The sequence below is a fragment of the Dipodomys merriami genome, unplaced genomic scaffold (genome assembly GCF_024711535.1).
Source record: "Dipodomys merriami isolate MVZ:Mamm:240054 unplaced genomic scaffold, mDipMer1.0.p SCAF_122, whole genome shotgun sequence".
Lineage (NCBI taxonomy): Eukaryota > Metazoa > Chordata > Mammalia > Rodentia > Heteromyidae > Dipodomys > Dipodomys merriami.
Window position 1 is genome coordinate 2,098,257 of NW_027202516.1, and position 18,703 is coordinate 2,116,959.

Sequence of the window (18,703 nt, forward strand, 5' to 3'; positions counted from 1 at the left end):
CTGGTAATCATGAAGTACAGAAAGTGTGTCTACTTGAGTTCACACAGATATATGTGAGAAAGACGTGTGTGTGCATGCATGTGTGTGCATGAATGTGTTTGTGTGTGTGTGTGTTATTGAGACGTGGTGAGCAGGCTGAGAGAATGTTATTGGATTGATGATGGAGAATGGATGCAACAACCCATCTGCTCTTTTTTCTCCCCACACCCCCCAGCCCCCATTCCTGAATCTAAATCTGGAGCTGGTACTGGTGAGCTGTGACACCACCAAAGGCAAAGGCCAGAGGTAGTGAGTGGAATAATCTGCCACCACGTCCCATGCGCCATCCTGGAAGTGTGTGCCAGGAACACTTTCCCTGCAGTTGTGTCCAGGCTGATACTAGCTGGGAGGGGAAGTTCTGCCTATAGGAAACATCTGAACCTCTCTGTCCGCAGGGCGACCAAGGGAGCAGACGCTCATCTAGAATGCTCAGTCCTGGCGGTAGGCAGGAAGTAGCATGTGAGCTTCCAGAACAGGTTTCCATTTTTATCTTCTATTAGCTGTAGAAATAAAGCCCTTACTTAGGAGATTGTCTGGCATATAATATTTTTAATAACCCTAAAAACGTATCTTACGCAACAAGAATGACTTAGGATTCTGAGCTTACCCTCATATATTCTGTTCCATTTAAATTCTCTAAATTATGTTGAACTCTCACAAAGGCAATCAATAGAAACTGAAATTTTCATGAGTGTGGGTTTTTTTCCTTCCAGGAAGTCAAGTGCATTTTCAATCATCAACATTTTATAGTGTTGCTCTCAATGTTCCTATCTGCATTTCAGAGATGGTAGAATGCACAGATCACCTTCCCCCAGCGTTTGCTAATCAACGCATTGCTAATCAATGTGATGGACACGTCCCAGTGGTCATGGTCGATGGTTGAAGCCGGAGCCTGCACTGCTCTCCTGTAGACTGGCCCTGGGGCTCGAGCCCTTCACAAGTGCGCAGAGAGTCGAGGAGGCTAAAGAATTCCAAAGCCAAGGAGTGTGGCCCTGGGGACGTGCAAGTCAGAGCCCAGGGCAGTGTCCAAACTGGAGCTGCAGAGCTGCAGACCCAATGCGGGAGCGGGAGCGCGTGAGCATGCAGATGGGCTGTGGAGACCCTAAAGGCAGGCTGTCTTGGAGGAAGTTCCTCGTCCGGCAGAGCATGCCCGAATGAACAGCTCCACAGAAGAGCAGCAGGGACGGCTTCCGGTCATCCTGGAGGTGACTGTAGTTTGGTTTGGTTTTCTGTGTGTTTGTTTTGTGGTGATGCTTTCATGCAATGCTTTCATGCTATAGAGAAAGAAGGAGGTGGTTCTGGCGAATTGTCAGCTGAACATTTTGGATAGGATATTATGTTCTCATCGTGAACGGTATGACTTGTTTGACCCACTGCGGGGAGTTCTGAGGATGGGAACTACTTTTATTGAAGGAATTCAATAAGCTTCCTGGACTGACAGGGAGAAGATAGAGAAAGGGATAGTAAAGTACCTACATAGAAATTAAGAAGCAATCTGAAGATGGAATGGAACTAGAAGACATAGAAGGAAGACCCAGGACTCGTCTGTCTTAAAAGCTCATTCCAAGAACAAGGAATCCATAATCTCATTTAAGAGTCTGTTATCGGATAGCATTTTGTATTGCATTGTCTCCTCAGCTCTCACCATTAAGAACAAATTTCCAGTAAAAGTAGATTCTGCCCGAGATCCCTAGTTTATCATATAGTCCTTCAGAGAACACGAGTCCTTGGCTGTGTACTTTCTCACATTATGTTGAGCCTTTCTACTGTGCTATCAACTAAGAACCAGTTTAAGAAGACTCAGAGCCTGGCCTTGACCATATTTGTCAACATCTGCTTCTTTCTCCAACATTAAGCAACATAGGTAAAGAGTTTTTCATAAACCTCTGTTTATCCACATGCTATATTTCTTTACCTCCACTGTTCCTGACTTAGAAGATTCAACATTGACCTGAAAGCAGATTTTACAAAATCTCTGGAATCCTTTCTTTCTTGGATGATTTAGGTCAAGCTTGAACGCATTCACTAAGCCTGGTGAGAAATACTTTCCAGTCTCATCCACATTGTTATCTGAACTTCTTCCTCGCTAAGTCTTCCCACAAAACATGCTTTTGGCCAAATGTTGCACAGAGATTTTGGTGTTTTAATGCTGAGTCATCTACTGTTTTCATTTCAGACATTCGGCTCAGTATTTCAGAGTTGCAATCTGTAGTCCCTGGAAATTTTCATGTTTGTTCTTTCCTTCTTGCTCATTATTCATGAAACTTCCACTGTCTACTGGATAGTACTATTATTTTTTTTACTTCAATTCCAGAGTTTTCAGTGAAAGGAAAATCTGGGCTCAGATGCTTAAGTGGTTGGAGAGCAACTGAGGGGAAAAAAAAGAAACATTAGGTAACATTAGATAGCCTTCATAAAAATTAAAATGTGTCCACTGGACATAAAATAAAATCGATTTCCAGTCAGATAAATTGAGAATAATATATTTCAAAGCATTGGGGGAATATAATATGTAATTTTACAGCGTGTCACAGGAAATATCCCCAGAATGCAGTGTCCTTTAAGAAAGTAAAAAATATTTCTTAATTAGTAATTGATTATAATAAGGCCTCTGGGCCTATTGTAAGCAAAACCGTCTTTCCTTCCGACAGATGCTTCCTTCTCTCCTCTCACTAGAGGAGACTTAACTTCTAGAAGATAAATTGTCCAAGGGTGGAAACCCACAGCCGTCTAGTTAAAGGAAGTTTTTGTTCCCATTTGTACTGGCAAAATTCTCCACTTTCCCAATTGATATAATTCTCAGAATATTCTCTTGTTATGTAAGCTTTCAGCCAGCTCTTCCTTCCTGTGCTTCAGAAACAATAATGAACACTATTCAATACACCATCTATTTTCCCGAAATTAAAATTCTGCAGTAAAACGATGGCTCCAATTTAGTGCGTGCTGTGAAATGTTCATGGAGGGGAGAAAATGCTTCCCATCAAGGGGGTCAAGGCAGCACCCGGAGCAGCTGCCCGGCGCGGGGGAGTCTCCGTGCTCAGGTGGGCTCCGGCGGTGGCTCCGGCGGTGGCTCCGGCCACCCATCTGCGCAGTCCGTGGCTCGACCATGAATTCCTCCACGGCTTGTTTCCCTTCCTCAGCTCACCTCCTCACATTCTTACCAGTGCTTTTGTGTTGATCACATCCAAAACAAATGACTACATCCTTCGCTTAGACTAGTGAGCTTCCTGGGGAGCCCAAGGGGACAGACAGCACCAGGGTCTGTCCGTACTGCCTTCGCCCTCAGACAGCCATTTCTACAGCCAACCTCGGAACACTAGATGCCAGCACTAGACCAACCCAACACTAAACAAGTGTCTGTGCGCCATGTCCTCCCCACCAAAAGACAAAACCCCTCACAGAACACATCAATGGAAACACGATGTTCAGATGCCCTCGTTTATCTGTGTTTTTAAAAAAATAAGTAACACAGCAGGGGGATCAGAAGACTTTGTAGAAGGCTTGTACTTCACTAGTTTGGTGATTCAATTAAAAAACACTCTTCACCAATGAAATACATACAACAATACTTGATGGAAGACTGCGGTGAGCTAAAGGGTGTGACACTTTGAATGTGGAATATTCCTGCCAGGTTCGTGCATTGAATGCCTGGTCTCCAGCTACTGGTGCTATTTTGGAAGGTTCTAGAAACTTGAGGAGGTTTGGAAATAGCCCACTGGGAGCATGCCTGTGAAGGTCACACCTGATGCACAGTTGCTCTGTCACCTCCCCTTCCTGACCATCAGGAGTCGATCACGACATCACCTGCTCAGGAGCAGGGATAGACACCTCTGAAACCAGCAGAAGTCCAAGTGTTTCTCTCCCTTAAGTGGTTTAGGTCTTGATGTCCCAGTGACACAGAAGCCTTTGAGAACGTGCAGACACAAGGTAGGCAGGGTTCCACAGTCGAACCTATCCCATCCAGAGAGCTGCATTCATGGCAGGATGGCCCACGCTTAGAAGCTCAGCCATTCGAAGCAGAGCCAGGCTTTGGGATTAAGAAACAGCTTTCCCGCCTATTCTAGGCATCCCTCTGTACATGAATCCTTGAGAATCTGACAAGTCTAGCCCTGGGCATAGATTTCCAGGATATTCTGATAGAGACCCACATGGTGGTACACGTTGGAATGCAGTACACTGGTTTTTTGGTAAAGGAAAGCAAGTGAGCGGCCACGGCTGGGCAGATGAGCAGGTGAACTGTGGAGAGAGTCCTCAGCCCCTGCTGCCAGGAGCCAGAGGCCACGTGTCAGAGCCCAGTGTGCCGCAGGGCCTTGAAAACACAGTGCTGAGCACAAGGAGGATATAGGGAATGCCATCCATGTTGATTAAATACCTACGCAGACAAAACAGACATAGCAAAAAGATGCACATCCTTAGAACACACATGGAAAATGAACACGACACAAGGGCACACGGCCTCCGTGCCTCTGCTCATCTAAAATAAGATTTACTGAAATGAACTCGGAAACGGAAACAAGAGGGTTGTTGTTTTTTTTCTTTTCATCTTGTTTGTTTGTTTGCCTGTCTTTGGGAGGGTAAGAGGGCACAGAAATGGAAGGACAAATGGTGAACAAAAGCATCAGTGGTACTCACTACACACTCTGTCGAAAATGAACTATACAATGTATAGATGGGGACAGGAGGGAAGGACTGGGAGAGAGCAAGGGACAGGGTGACATTGTCCAAAAAGAAACGCACTCATTACCTGACTTATGTAACTGTAACCCCTCCATACATCACCTTTATAGCAAGAATGAAAAATATTTATTTAAAAAAAGATGCACACTAACACAGAAGCATGCGGCCTACAGCAAGGGAAAGGAAAATAGAAATGCTGGAACTAACCATCATCTAGGCACAAGATACACAGAGGAACTATAGTCAGATTTATGACCCTAATCTGTTATAACCCGGGGACGATGATCAACTCAAAGATTCACATGTTAAAAAGTGAATGAATGAATGAATGAGTAAATAGTCTTAGACTACCTGGATTTTTGCCCCTGCTACTTCCTGGTTTGATTTCCCCATGTGAAATACATGAATTATAAACATAAAATTTCTACTGTGATATTACCTGCTGTGTAGGAGTACTGACTGGGAATGTGTACTGAACTCATGTAAAGCACTTGGGGTGATGATGCACGCGAGATCACAATGAATGTTACAGAGTCCACCGTCCGTTAATCCAGGGAGCTCACACGATGCAGCGTGTTCCCAAGGAGGGACAGGTGAGCGGAGGGCTCACTTGAGATTCCTCTGGAGGAAATGAGGAGAAATGTATATTCACATATTGACCGTGGATGTTGGAGGATGGAGGAGCCATTCTTCTTCTGCAGGAAAGTCTCCTGCGCTGGGTGACTGCGGGGATGGGAGGCCTGGCCGAGAGTCGGCTCTGTGGGGAACATGAGCTGGAGCAACACGGGAGGCACAGGGCCCTTGCAAAGACTCCTTTGCTACCCAGGGGCCCTGTTTAGAGCTGTGTGTGGAATTTTCCATGACTCAGAGCTGTGTAGAGGAGCTGGCGTGACACATGGCGCATGGCCATACGCAGGAGCCACTGGTGTGGTTTGTCTGTGGTCTCTGCCGTCCCCAGGATTATCACAGCAGACCCTCCAGGAAACACAAGGTTCATGTGGCTGCAGGCAGAGAAGCGTTCACTCCAGACACTCCAGCAAGATGGCGGCCACCGTGTGTTCCAGTGCGTGGAATCCTAAACATGCACAGGTATTTCGTGAAATGCCAACTTGGTTGCATTCACCGCTCGTCCAATGGACCCTTGAGTGTCAGCCTCCTGTTAAGACACGCAGGGGCCCTTTAGAAAGACGCTCTGGGGTTGTGTTTTGTTTCGTTTTGGGGTGCTTTTGCCCTGGTTTTTGTTTCTTTTTTTAAACATGTAAAAAGTGAAGGGAGAGGAAGACACAGCCTTGATTCCGTCAGTAGTGTGTGCACGGTTTTGATAAACAGTCGCAGCCGTTTCTTGTCGTTGTACACAACTCAGCTTTATTTTGGTGGCCAGGCGGAGGGGACGTTAGTACTGCTGTCGGCCTAGTGGAAGCTATTAGTGGAGCGAGAAGCAATGGCTCAATCCGCCCTGCGCTGTCTGGTGAGGTCACCGCTCCGCGCCTGCAGGAAGCTAGTTTAGGTTTGCGCTTCCTCGGCGGCACTGCAGTTCATAACAAGGGGGGGAAGGTCAACATTAAATCTAGCAAGTGGTTAGACCGGCCTTCTAGAACGTTCCAGCATCATGACTTCTGCGCCAACTTCATTGCTGCAAAACAAGACAGAATGAACAGGTTGGTGAGAGGAAGGAAACAATCAGAAAAAGACTCTCAACAGTACCCGCTGGTATTGTGGACATAGATCTCATGGGACAATGGTTTCTGGCAGGCCGGATTTGGATTCTCTCTTTTCGGTAGCTGCTGTCTTGTTAAAGGAGCTGGAGAGGGTGAGCAATGGAAGCCTCCAGCACAGTCTGGTCTCTGGCGAGCCCAGCAGTTGTGGGCTCCTTCCCAGACCACGGGGGGCTCTGGTGCGCCCCCCGGGAGCAGCAGCCCTCAGCCCCCATTACCCAGAGGCCACCTTACCTTTCCTCTACCATTGACTGCTTCCTTCCCTAAAACATGATCCCTGTTCTCGGGCAAGAGGGTGGAGCCGAGCTGGCGCAAGGCCCCGCTCGGCTCTTGGGATATGGAGACCAGCAGGGAGGGCATTGCTGTCCTTTGCTTTGTTTGCTTTTTCATGCAGTACCAGGAAGCAAGCCAGGGACCCCCGCGCTGGCCACCTGAGCCACCTCTCCAGTCCTGCTTTTGCTTTACACACTGGTTTTCCCTGCCTTCATGAGGCTGCTCTGCAGTGCAGGAGCCATTCAATCATTTCCGTAGTCACCTAGACGCTGTGTGTCCCCGTGGAATAGGGTGACACTGTCTGGAGCAGATAAAAAAAAGCCTCACTGGGCCAAGATGGGTTTTTGAAGCTGTGAAGTCCCGGTATACAAAAGGAAGCGCCAGAAGAGAGGAGACAGGAGACATTTCCTCCCGCCACATTGCCCTGATAGAACACAGTGATAGAAGACACTAGGACAGGAACTGACTGGAACTTTCTATTTCCAGGTGCCAGTGCCTGGCTGGAAATGGAGCTCTCCCAAATGACGGCTGGAGAACACTGTGCCATGCCCTGGGCCAGATCATGGGAGGAGGAGGCAGAGGACCGCAGCAGCTCCACAACCCACACGGTCCAGCGACAGGAAGGCAGAAGAGAGGCCTGGGGAGGCCTGGCGGAGAGCTACGCGGCGTGGTGAAACATGGACGCATTCTGTGCTGCTTTACAATAAGGACAGGAGGAGGGAGTGGAGGAGGGGGGAGAGGAGGAGGAGGGGGAAGGGGAGGAGGGGGAGGGGAGGAGGAGGGAGTGGAGGAGGGGGGTGGAGGCGGAGGGGAGGAAGAGGAGGAGGGGGGAGAGGAGGAGGAGGAGGAGGGGAGGAGGGGGAGGAGGAGGGGAAGCAGGAGGAGGAGGAGCAGGAGGAGTAAAGCTCTAAAAGGAGGAAGCATCTCCATTCCTGTGCCGCATGGTCCTGACCACTGGCCATTCTCAGTTGTACCCGAGGTGGGCCATATGGTATCTTTTATCACCTGGGACTCCTTCAAGATTTAAGTTGAATGAAGGGAAGGAGCAAGCGACTGACTTGTCTCTATTCCTTTATTTTTCCAACCAATAAAAATGCTACAAATAAGCAAATAATAATGAAAAGACTTTGCTGAAAGTACCAACATCCTGCTGTCTTATAAGCAATTTAAATAAGCCATCACCATTGGCTGACACCAGGTGCTGTGCATCTTATATACTAAATACTGCAGACATCTAAATATAAATCTCCATCATCATCTTCTCACTCCATTTTAAAGAAAATAAAGTTAAGGTTCAAGGTTAAACATCACACCCAAGTCCACAATATCCCAGATGCACCTTAGCTGATTCAGTGTTTCCTAGTTACTTCCACTGTTGATCAAGTCATGGGTGACCTTGTACGAATCATTCCTAAGCATACATGGCGAGTGGCTTTGAGCGACAGCACACAGTCATCCGGAAGACGTAACAACAATGTGTGTCACAGTAAATAAAACACTGAGCTAAGTGCCCTTGGAAACGTGATTGTCATAACTGCATGAATAATTCAGTCAGCTCGTCGCACAGAGCACACGGTGCGTGCTCTGCCATGCTGACAGGCCAGCGCTGTGTCTTGGCTCCTCCCCAGCCCATTGACGGCTCACGGCGATCTGTAACTGGCTGAGAATGATCTCGTCAGCCATGGCAGAGAGGGCCACCATCTCAGGCAATTTAGGTAGCTCTTACACTCCTGGCTGATCTCAAAATAGCTAAACACCCCAAGAGAAACCAAGGTATACATTTAAAAGAGTTGATGATCATTAAGTAAGATCATAAATAAATCCTTGTCTCTGGACTAGCACTCTGACAGTGAAGAGTGGATGTTTTATCGAACTGGACAGCCCACTTACTTATTTAAGAAGATGTAAGTAAGAATGAACTTAAGACGCTTTGAAAATGCTCCAGAGTCAAATTCCAGCTTTGGTTAAGAAGTGAGTTAAGTCTTGTGAAACATTAAGCCAATATTACCGAAAGCACATTTTAAAGGAATGTGCTGTATAAATTGGTTTTTACATTTCCTATTAATGCAAAATCAAATATGCACATTCTTTCCTGCCAAGGTGATCTACATATACATTCTTATAAATGCAAAGCCATTTCCAGGAAATGTATAGCTCCTATTATTACATGCTATGCTTTCCTTTTTCTGATAGATTTTTGTGTATATAACTACCAGCTTCAGTGTGAACATATCAGATCTGGCATTTAAATTCATTCTCTGTAGGTCAGAAACTAAAAGACATCCAGCAATTAAGGTCCAGCAGAGATAACATGATGGAAATTGCCAATGTCACTGATTCAAGAGATCACTGTATTGAATGTCATCAAAACACCATGATCTCCAGAAGATCCAAGTTATAAATGGTTCATTAACCCTGATCCCATCACTTTGTCTGTTGTTCTTGAAAAGGAGAAGTCATCTTTGCAAGTCACGAGGCAGAGGAGTTACAGGTCTGTCCAGCCCTACCACCACCTCCTCCTCAGTCTCTCCTCCTCCTCCTCCACTTCCTCGTCCTCTGCTCCATGACTCTCTACAACTCTCAGCTAACATGACTTTCAAGCCCACCTCTTCCATAGTAGATGCAACTGAGTTCCTGCAAGGAAAAGACACTGGAGACTAGGGGCCGGCTGGCAGTGAGCGCCTGCCAAGGGCTCCACAGACACTGGGAAGGTGCGGATGCTGCCGCAGAACCCGCTGGGAAGGTGTGGATGCTGCCGCAGAACCCGCTGGGAAGGTGCGGATGCTGCCGCAGAACTCACACTGGCCGTGGACTACGCGAGAAGACGTTCGTTCTCTTTTTTTTCTTTGTCTGCTTGCCAGTGCAAATATTTTTTTCTCTCTTTAAACTATTCATACATTATTTTAAAAGGCCCAGAAAAGTCTTTCCAAGACATTAATAAAACATCTCCTCTGTATGCAAATATGCCAGGATCATGATGTCCCTAACTCCTATTCCTCAGATAGGATCAGACGCCAACTCGAGCTTCAACCTTATATAACACAAAATAGCCATCTTGCTATCAGAATTGTAATGTTGTCAATTTTTAGATGCGTATCAAAATATGGAGACAAGGAATAAGACATGAGAAAGAATGAAGCGGTAGCTCAGTGGAAATCCTGTGTGAGACTCAGGGTTCCATCCCCAGCATGAAAATAAACAAACAAGTATGCAAAATAAACAAGACGGACGCAGAAGAATTTGTCTAGCATGTGTTTTTAAAAGCAATTAGCAATTAATTAGTTCTTAATTGTGTTAACAGCAAGTGAACCTGAGAGGTCAAAATCCATCTAATCATGTTTGGGAAATCAACGGACTCCACGTGAGAATGAGCCAGGCCTGGGCTGCAGGGAGCAGGGGTGGGAGAAGGCCAGGGCCAGCACATCGCGCTCTCCAGTGTGACATCCACATCTCACAGTTACCCGTGTCGCAGGCTGAAGTCACAAGGCTGCCATGTGCTGTGTTTATCATAATGCAATGAGGCATTGGTGTCGCTATTAGAATGCAGTTTTCATCAACCCCTCAGAAATGAGTTTTTGTGGGCAGAGAGCATGCTGTCTGCATGGCATTAAATATCCACTATGGCGTACACACTGGCAGCCCATCATGTGACTTGGAGAATTATTTGGTCTGTCATAAACTCTACATTCAACACTGCCTGCAATGTCCTGACCCCACACCCTCTGTGTATACCTAGTGCTGTGTCCAGACCCAGCGTTAGCATCTTGCAGACCGGGGGGAGGACTGGGGAAAGCAGAAAGATCCAGATCTTACTCAGGAAATTACAGTGATGCTCAACAGAAAGCTTTCAAAATTAATCTACCACAAGATACAACTCATATCCTAACTCTATGCCACTGGACAAGAATGTATTACCCAACTTTTGGTGATAGAAAATATTGGCAGTGGCAATTCTTTTTTTGGGGGGGGTCTGATCATGGGGTCTGAACTCTAGGCCTGGGCGCTGTCCCTCAGCTCTTCAGCTCAAGGCGAGTGCTCTACCACTTGAGCCCACAACACCACTTCCAGCTTTTTTTCTTTTTGCTTATGTGGTGCTGAGGAATCGAACCCAGGGCCTCAGGCATGCAAGGCAAGCACTCTACCACTGAGCCACCTTCCCAGCCCCAGCAGTGGCAATTCTTTAAAATGGTCCTTTGGCTTTGATTTTCTTTTCCTATTGGCTTGATTATCCATTTTCAAAATTAGATCCTTTGATTGCTTTCCCAGATTGCCAATAAATGGAGGTGAAGCAGCTTCAATTCACTGTCTGTTCACTCTCCCTATAAAATGATCTAAAATATGTGTCTAACCTCATCCTTTCTTAAAGCAGTCCTTGGACATTTTACTTTTTCTCGCATTTTCTATGTTATCTGAAAGGATGAAGAGTATAACACAACTCGATTACCCTTTCTCTCTGCCAGCACACAGACCACACACAGGATTTCTTTCTTTGTAGGTTTTCTCTTTGTATGGTATAGCATTGATAAGAAAAAAGTTAAAGGTTTTATTTTAACTGTACTTTTCCTTCACTGAATATACAAAAGGGAGTAGGTATCCCCATGAAACTTGGTGGATCTGGATCTGCGTCGGCCTGTGTGTGACATGCCAGAGAGAACCTTCACTGATGGAGGCACGGTAGGCCGAGAGCAAAGCAATGATGCCCCTTTGTCCTGTGCCCTGAGCACATGCACCCTCTGTGCACTGACCCCTTCTGAAAATGCCGTGTGTACCAGAGACTCCCAGGACCCTCTAGACCAAAGACGCTGGTGTTTCCACACGCACACGCATGCACGGACAGGCTGTGATGCTGAGTTGGTGCATCATGCACGCTATGCACACAGGAACTCCATCACGACAGCCACACTGCAAAGCAGCAGGAAGGTGCTGGGTGGAAGAGCAGATGCCCTGACTGACTGACTCGCACAGTGGATGGGGCAGTCACAACCTGCTCCTTCAAAACACCTTGTGCCTTTAAAAAACTGTTTCAAAATTAGATTTGCTTCTTTCTTTCTTTCTTTCTTTCTTTTTTTTTTTGGTTGATCATGGGGCTTGAATTCTGGGCCTGGGCGCTGTCCCTCAGCTCTTCAGCTCAAGGCAAGTGCTTTACCACTTGAACCACAGCGCCACTTCCAGTTTTCTAGTGGTTTATTGGAGATGAGTCTCACGGACTTTTTCTGCCCAGGCTGGCTTTGAACCAGAATCCTCAGATCTCAGCCTCCTGAGTAGATAGGATGACAGGTGTGAGCCACCAGCACCCAGCTAAGATTCGCTTATTTCTATGATCAATGTAACACGGTAATAAACAGATCTCCAGCTACGTCTTCTATTTACCTCTTTAGAAGCAAGGGTTTCGTGTTCAGGAATAGCCACCATTGCATGACTCGGCTTCACAGAAAAGACGCCCAGGGTGTACCCAGAGAACGAGGAGAAAGAAAGAAAGAAACAGATAGTGACATGGTACATTATTGCAGAAAATAGTAGATTCTACCAACTATAAACATGAAGATTCGATTGCTCATTAACAAACAGGGCACGTGTTTGGGGAGATGGTGAGCGTTTGGGGGGATGGTGAGCGTTTGGGGGGATGGTGAGCGTTTGGGGGGATGGTGAGCGTTTGGAGGGATGGTGAGCGTTTGGGGGATGGTGAGCGTTTGGGGGGATGGTGAGCGTTTGGGGGGATGGTGAGCGTTTGGAGAGATGGTGAGCGTTTGGAGAGATGGTGAGCGTTTGGGGGATGGTGAGCGTTTGGGGGATGGTGAGCGTTTGGGGGGATGGTGAGCGTTTGGGGGGATGGTGAGCGTTTGGGGGATGGTGAGCGTTTGGGGGGATGGTGAGCGTTTGGAGAGATGGTGAGCGTTTGGGGGGATGGTGAGCGTTTGGGGGATGGTGAGCGTTTGGGGGATGGTGAGCGTTTGGGGGGATGGTGAGCGTTTGGGGGGATGGTGAGCGTTTGGGGGATGGTGAGTGTTTGTGGAGATGGTGAGCGTTTGGGGGATGGTGAGCGTTTGGGGGGATGGTGAGCGTTTGGGGGGATGGTGAGCGTTTGGGGGATGGTGAGCGTTTGGAGCTTGTGACTGTATTTTTTCATTCCTGTGTCACATAAAGTTTATCACGCGGTATGGGCTGTTGTTAATGATTTATTATTAGATGAATAGTCAAAGCATACAGACAACTTTTCTCCAGTAGGAAACTAAGTGAAATATATGTGTCAAACCTTACACATTGGCCTCCAATAAGAGAGTTCAAAAGTCAAAGCACCACATTGTGTTTGGGCCCATCAAAAAGGTAGGTTTACCCCCAGGAATGTGAACTCTGACGCATTTACTGCAAGTGACAACCTCGATGCTTAGAGCGCTCATGGCCACTGCAGTCTCGCTGGGTGACAATCGTTTCCTGGGATTTACAACCTCAGCAGCAGAGAGACTGTTTTTATTCTTTGGGTCTTCCAAATGTCTAAACCTATTAGGGAAGAAGCCAGGGACGGCCACCCTGAGACAGAGCAGTTGCCGTCCGTGGCTCTGGTTTTTTTTTTTCCCTCCTTGTGTTCACCATCTCCCCTTGCTCCAACTTCAGGGTTACCAGAAGCACTTCCTGACCCCTGCAGTTGCCGCAGGCTTTGGGTATATGGCAATGTCCGGTCACCCTTGAACTCTCAAGCGCTCTGGGCAATAAGTCAAAGGGCCAGGGTCTCACTCCCGATTCTCCAGAGCGCATTCAAGGAGACCAGCGGCTGAGACGCGGGCCGGTGCTGGGAAGGCCGGGCGGCCTCCAGTTGGGTCCCTTGACTCTGCTCTTGCGTAGACTTCTAGGAGTGGAGCTTGCTTCAGTTTAAGTAGCAGCTTCACGACATTTGGCCCCCTGCTACGAAATCATCTGTGAGGCAGAGCGTCCATGTTTCTAGCTGCCCCACGCCGGGGCTTTATAGACTTTTGTTTTAAGAAGAAGCAGAGGCAGGAAGAGACGTGGACAGCAGTCCACATCGGGGCTGAGAGCCCTGCTGCTTGCTGTAGTCTCTGACACTACCGCCTGCCGGGGTCACGACCTCTCTACTGCAACCAACTTCACACTCAGGAACTGGCCGCGGACACCGTACGGCCTTTAGTCCCCTGTCTACCTGATGTAGAACTATAGGGAGCCTCCCTTTGCCCAGTGCCAAACTCAGCCTCCTAATCTTCCAGTTATAATACAAGAACTAACAGTCGGTGACACCCCCAAACGGCAAAACGCTACCTAGACATTCCACTCCTGTTTTCCAATAGAGGAGTTCACGACATTAAATCCACTTCGTTATAACCCCTCAGGTCAAAGGAATGCTTTATCATCTAATCAACAAATGCAAACAAAATAACTGATCTTAAATAATCACTAAGCCCCGAGTTACTTCTATTTGGCTTTGGAATGCTTTCCTCTTCTTAACCGTCTTTTAACAGAGCAGATGTTATCCTTAAGCTGAGTAAAATGTGATATTGATATCTTGTGGCAGATATTAATATCCTAGGCAGTGACATGATGAATTCTGTGTGTGCATTTGCTCATGTGGGAGCTGCTGTGTCATAGGTTTTTGTTTCTTTGTGAGTGTGCCCCTCGCTCACAGCGCCGTACGTAGCCCAGGCTGGTCTGAAATTCACCGTGTCACCCAGGCTATCCTTAAACTTGCGACCTTCCCGCCTCTGACTCCCCTGTGCTGGGGTTACAGGCATGCCCCGTCCCGGATGCTCATTTCCTTTTCATATACTGCTCACCTGCTGCACGCACAAGGAAATTAAAGTACCAAGAGGTAGAACGGACTAACGATCGCGGGGCACATGGGAGCCGTGACGGGAAGCTGAGGACGGCTGCCAGAGGCCGTGGTATGGGGAAGATCTGGGGTGGAGACGCGGGGAGAAGGCACCCTGGAGAAGGCAGGGGGGCCAGGCCCACACAGAGACCCGGGGACACAGACAAGGAAAAGCCACACAGCAAAGTCCAGAGAAGCCGGCTAAGAGACCGGCGTGGGTGAGGAGAGGTTGGCCTAGCTGAGGAAGGCCACGCAGGGACGCAGCCCCGCGTCAGAGCGAGAGGCTCAGCCCCGCATCACTGAGGCCTAGGACTCACTGCGAAGCATCAGCAAGAAGGGGACATGCGTGACCCGATCTCCACTTCAAATGCCCTGCAGCTGAGCACAGAAGAATGACGGGAAGTCAGAAGGGGTTGAGAAGACAGGGAAGGAAGAAGGTGAAATGAAGAGGGGATCCCGGGGAGCAGGGGAGAGCTGAGCTCTCTGGGTGCACCCCGCCCTCCGGCTTCCACAGCCAGCGGGAACTGGACAGCGCCGGGAAGGGAACGCGGGATGCTGCCGTCTCTGCTGACTCCCAGGGCACAGTGCGCTGGCCGTAAAGGCGTCAGACGGAGACAGCAATGAAGCGTGGGATAAAAATCTTGCCCTCAGCAGAATGTAACAATAAAACAGCCGCGTGGAAGAAAGGTGCATCCCAGCCTGTTGGGTCCAGATTGCGAGTTCTGAAGCGCACATGGCTATTTTCCCGTGAAGGAAATATAACTGGAAAGAAAACAGCGCCGGTCGGAGCTGGGACCCATGAAAGGGAATGCATGCTCTTGCCTCAGATCTGGTCCTCCATATGACACACAGCAGGACTTTGCTCCTACTGGTGGGGAACCGCCTCCTTCACAGTTCCTCTGCAGGGCAGGCATGAAAAAGTGGCTGAGCGCTCGCCTTGAGCAAAAGAGCTCAGGGACCGCACCCAGGCCCAGAGTTCCAGCCCCAGGACCAACAACGGTAAGACTTCCAGCCTCATAAATAGCATGTCGTGATGAGACTGCAGGCCATGAAGTCAGGACTCCTGCACACTCATTTTGGGGTGTCTTCCTTGCGGGGCGGGGCCCATGTGGCCCAGGACCTGATACGCTGGTTAGCTACCCTTAAACACAAAACAAAGACAGCCTATCGCTTGATAAAGGATGCCATCTCAGAAACTGCTTTGTATGACTACCTGAAAATTCTGCTCTGATACTCAAAACAGATCATCTGATATATGCCTGAAAACACCCAAATTACACCATTTTTATTCTGGGCCTTTTTTCTTCCATGATAAAGACAACCTTCTTCCATGTCAAAGACGACTTTCTAAAGAGACCCCAATGGGGTTTTTCCCATTTAACCCACAAGTCCAGCTGTTTAAAACTGAGCGCCACCTCCTTCTGTTGACCGTGTGTTTTATTATGAGCTGTGTCTTTCTCAACCAGAAAACCACTGCCACAGGAAATAGCTACACAACTTCAATGTTCCTTAGTTTGTGCCTTCCAGGAATCTATATTCCCACACCATTGTAGGACTTAACAAATTCCAGAACTGAAACAGAAATTGACAAGGGAACATGCGTGTTGTCCTCTTGGTCTCTCTCAAGGGGCATGCTTAGTTGATCAGCTGCTTAGCAATACGGCGGAATGTCATTTTTCAATTGTCTACAATATTGTACGGGCCTGGTACAAATGTAAACCAAATATCTATTCCTTCACAAAAGATAATGTTGGTGAATTACCTCCTTTTTCTTCATAGAATACAAGGGGTATTAGCATTTTATTCAGGTAATAGAAAATAAACAGCTTTGTATCAAGATTTTCCAAGTTCCTGAACCTTCCCAGTTCTGTCCTCTGCCTGATCTCAGCTCCCCCTCATGGCTGCCAGGTCCCCCAGGGGGTAGAAAATCCATCCCAGAACCCAACACTAAGTCAGCAGCTTAGCAACTGAGGTGCCACAAGGCACTGGAAGACCCTTAGAGAGGGGGACAAGAAGAGGACATGACAGGACCAACCAATGTGCCCTCCTTCCTCCAAGTCCCATACTAAGGTCTCAAGTCCAGTCTGTTCTAGGCTAACGATCTATCCCCCAAACACAGGGAGATGTGGGAGATGGGGTGGGGGTGGGGGGAGAGACTGAGGAGGGAGAAGGTATGTGCCTAACGCAGCAGATAGATGAGCCTACTTTAGACCCCACGTTTGCTGGTAACTAGCATCTGGAGAGCTACCCCTCGCATGGTATTGGTGACGCCATCTTCCTGCTCTGGCCCCATTCCCCCATCCCCACACCTCTTCACAGGTGGCTTCACTCTGCATTCCAAACAGTGTGAGCCCCTCTGACATTTCCACCAACCTCAGGAGACCTTGAAGCTGCCTGCGGCCACCAGCGTGCCCCACCCCAAAAAACCATCCTGCCCTACCCCAAGAAACCATCCTGCCCGACCCTGTGTCTGCAGCCATCCCCAAAGACTCTGAGGGGGTCTCGGGTCTCTATCTGGAGGATCTACAAGGGCCTCAGATCCTTATTTCAAAGACTTGGTCTTCCTTTTTTATTCCCAACTATATTCCCTATGGAATCACACACTGACACCCAGGGTCACGCTTGATTCCAACCTCAAACCACGAAACAGGTATGGTGCTTATTGATTACAAAGAAGCCCACAGAAACACTAAACACTGCCAGTCATTCTCAGCAAGTCGAAGGGTGAGACTTTTTGAAAACTAGGAGAAACATGTTTAATACTCCCACAGCATTCTAAGACAGCACTTAGAATTTTATAAACAGTTAACATTTCTTTGAGATACAGTACCAGAAAATATGTTCTCGGTCATGCAAGGCCTTATTTGCCAAAAAAGAAAAAAGACTGATCTGCTTTAAACTAGTCTGTAATAAGGGCTTAAATAAGAAAAAAAAAATACCAAACTGGTGTTTTTGCACATTAAACATAAGTCATGGCCAATCTCAGAAGGATCAACGTGGAGGAGACACTTTAAAAAAATAAGTAATTGCATTTCAAGGCTAAATGGGCCATTGTGCGGAAACATGAACAAAGCATTCCTATTCAGAGACTCAGCTTGCGAACACGAAACAGCTACCCCAGGCTTCCATCGGATTTCGGGATGGCATTTCATAGGTCTCACTCAGCCCCTGCGTCTCTCCTGCCCAGCGTCCTGGTCCCTGAGTGCTACTTACCAGACGTCTCCACCGTGATGGGTCTGCTCTCTGGGCCCCAGGGCCTCGGCCTGGGCCTCCACCCAGACACACCGCCTCCTCCCTGCCCTTCCCTAGCAGGCTCCACGCTGTGCCTCACAGATGCCTAAAAAAGACCAGCTTAGCAAAGTCCAAAGGGCCAGGAAGACCCTTTGTCAGAGCTTTAAAGACCATTTTTCTCGAATGTCCCCCAGGTTCCCTCCAACCCACCTCACCTCACCTCTCCAATTGGCAGTCTTGGTTTATTTTTGGTGCCAGTTCTGGGGTTTGAACCCAGGGCCTAGACACTGTTGCTGGGCTTCCTTTGCTCAAGGCGAGTGCTCCAGCACCACTTTCATCTTTCTGGTGGATAACTGGAGGTGAGAGTTTCACAGCCTTTCCTGCGCCCCACTTGGCTTCCAACTTCCATCCTCAGATCTCAGCCTCCTGAGTAGCTAAGATCACATATGTGAGCCACCAGCGCCCGGCACAAATTCTTAACTGTTAAAGTGATTTTTACTTTAAAAAATACAACAATGAAGCATCCCAGCTAGGGACTGTATGTTCACTGTTGCCCAACACATGTGCCTAGGGGCAGATTTTTTTGGGGGGGTTGTCAAGATTAAATTCTAAACAGAAATATGAATAAGAAGCAGATGATTCTCAATTTCCTGGAAGAAACATAACAGCCAGCTGCTGTGATTAAATTAAGCAGGTTTGGGAACGATGACGGGCAGTTAGACAGACTGACATGCCGGGCCCTCCAGGGGTGGGGTGCTCCTGTTCTCCTGCAGGGGTGGGGTGCTCCTGCTCCCCTGCAGGGGTGGGGTGCTCCTGTTCTCCTGCAGGGGTGGGGTGCTCCTGTTCTGCAGGGGTGGGGTGCTCCTGTTCCCCTCCAGGGGTGGGGTGCTCCTGTTCTCCTGCAGGGGTGGGGTGCTCCTGTTCCCCTGCAGGGGTGGGGTGCTCCTGTTCC

At 48.1% G+C, this 18,703-nt stretch overlaps 1 protein-coding gene across 8 annotated transcripts in view; it reads right to left on the reverse strand.

Annotated features, from left to right (window-relative positions):
- Window positions 1-6,054: 6,054 nt before the first annotated feature.
- Window positions 6,055-18,703, reverse strand: part of Mlip (muscular LMNA interacting protein) — a 139,431-nt gene continuing 126,782 nt past the window's right edge. For all 8 annotated transcript variants that reach the window (XM_070017280.1, XM_070017274.1, XM_070017279.1 and 5 more), the window contains 2 exons: window positions 12,075-12,128; window positions 6,055-6,349 (listed from right to left, as the gene is read on the reverse strand). In XM_070017280.1, coding sequence (XP_069873381.1) covers window positions 6,344-6,349; window positions 12,075-12,128 — 60 coding nt within the window. In that variant the 3' untranslated portion in view covers window positions 6,055-6,343. The remainder of the gene's footprint in view (window positions 6,350-12,074; window positions 12,129-18,703) is intronic.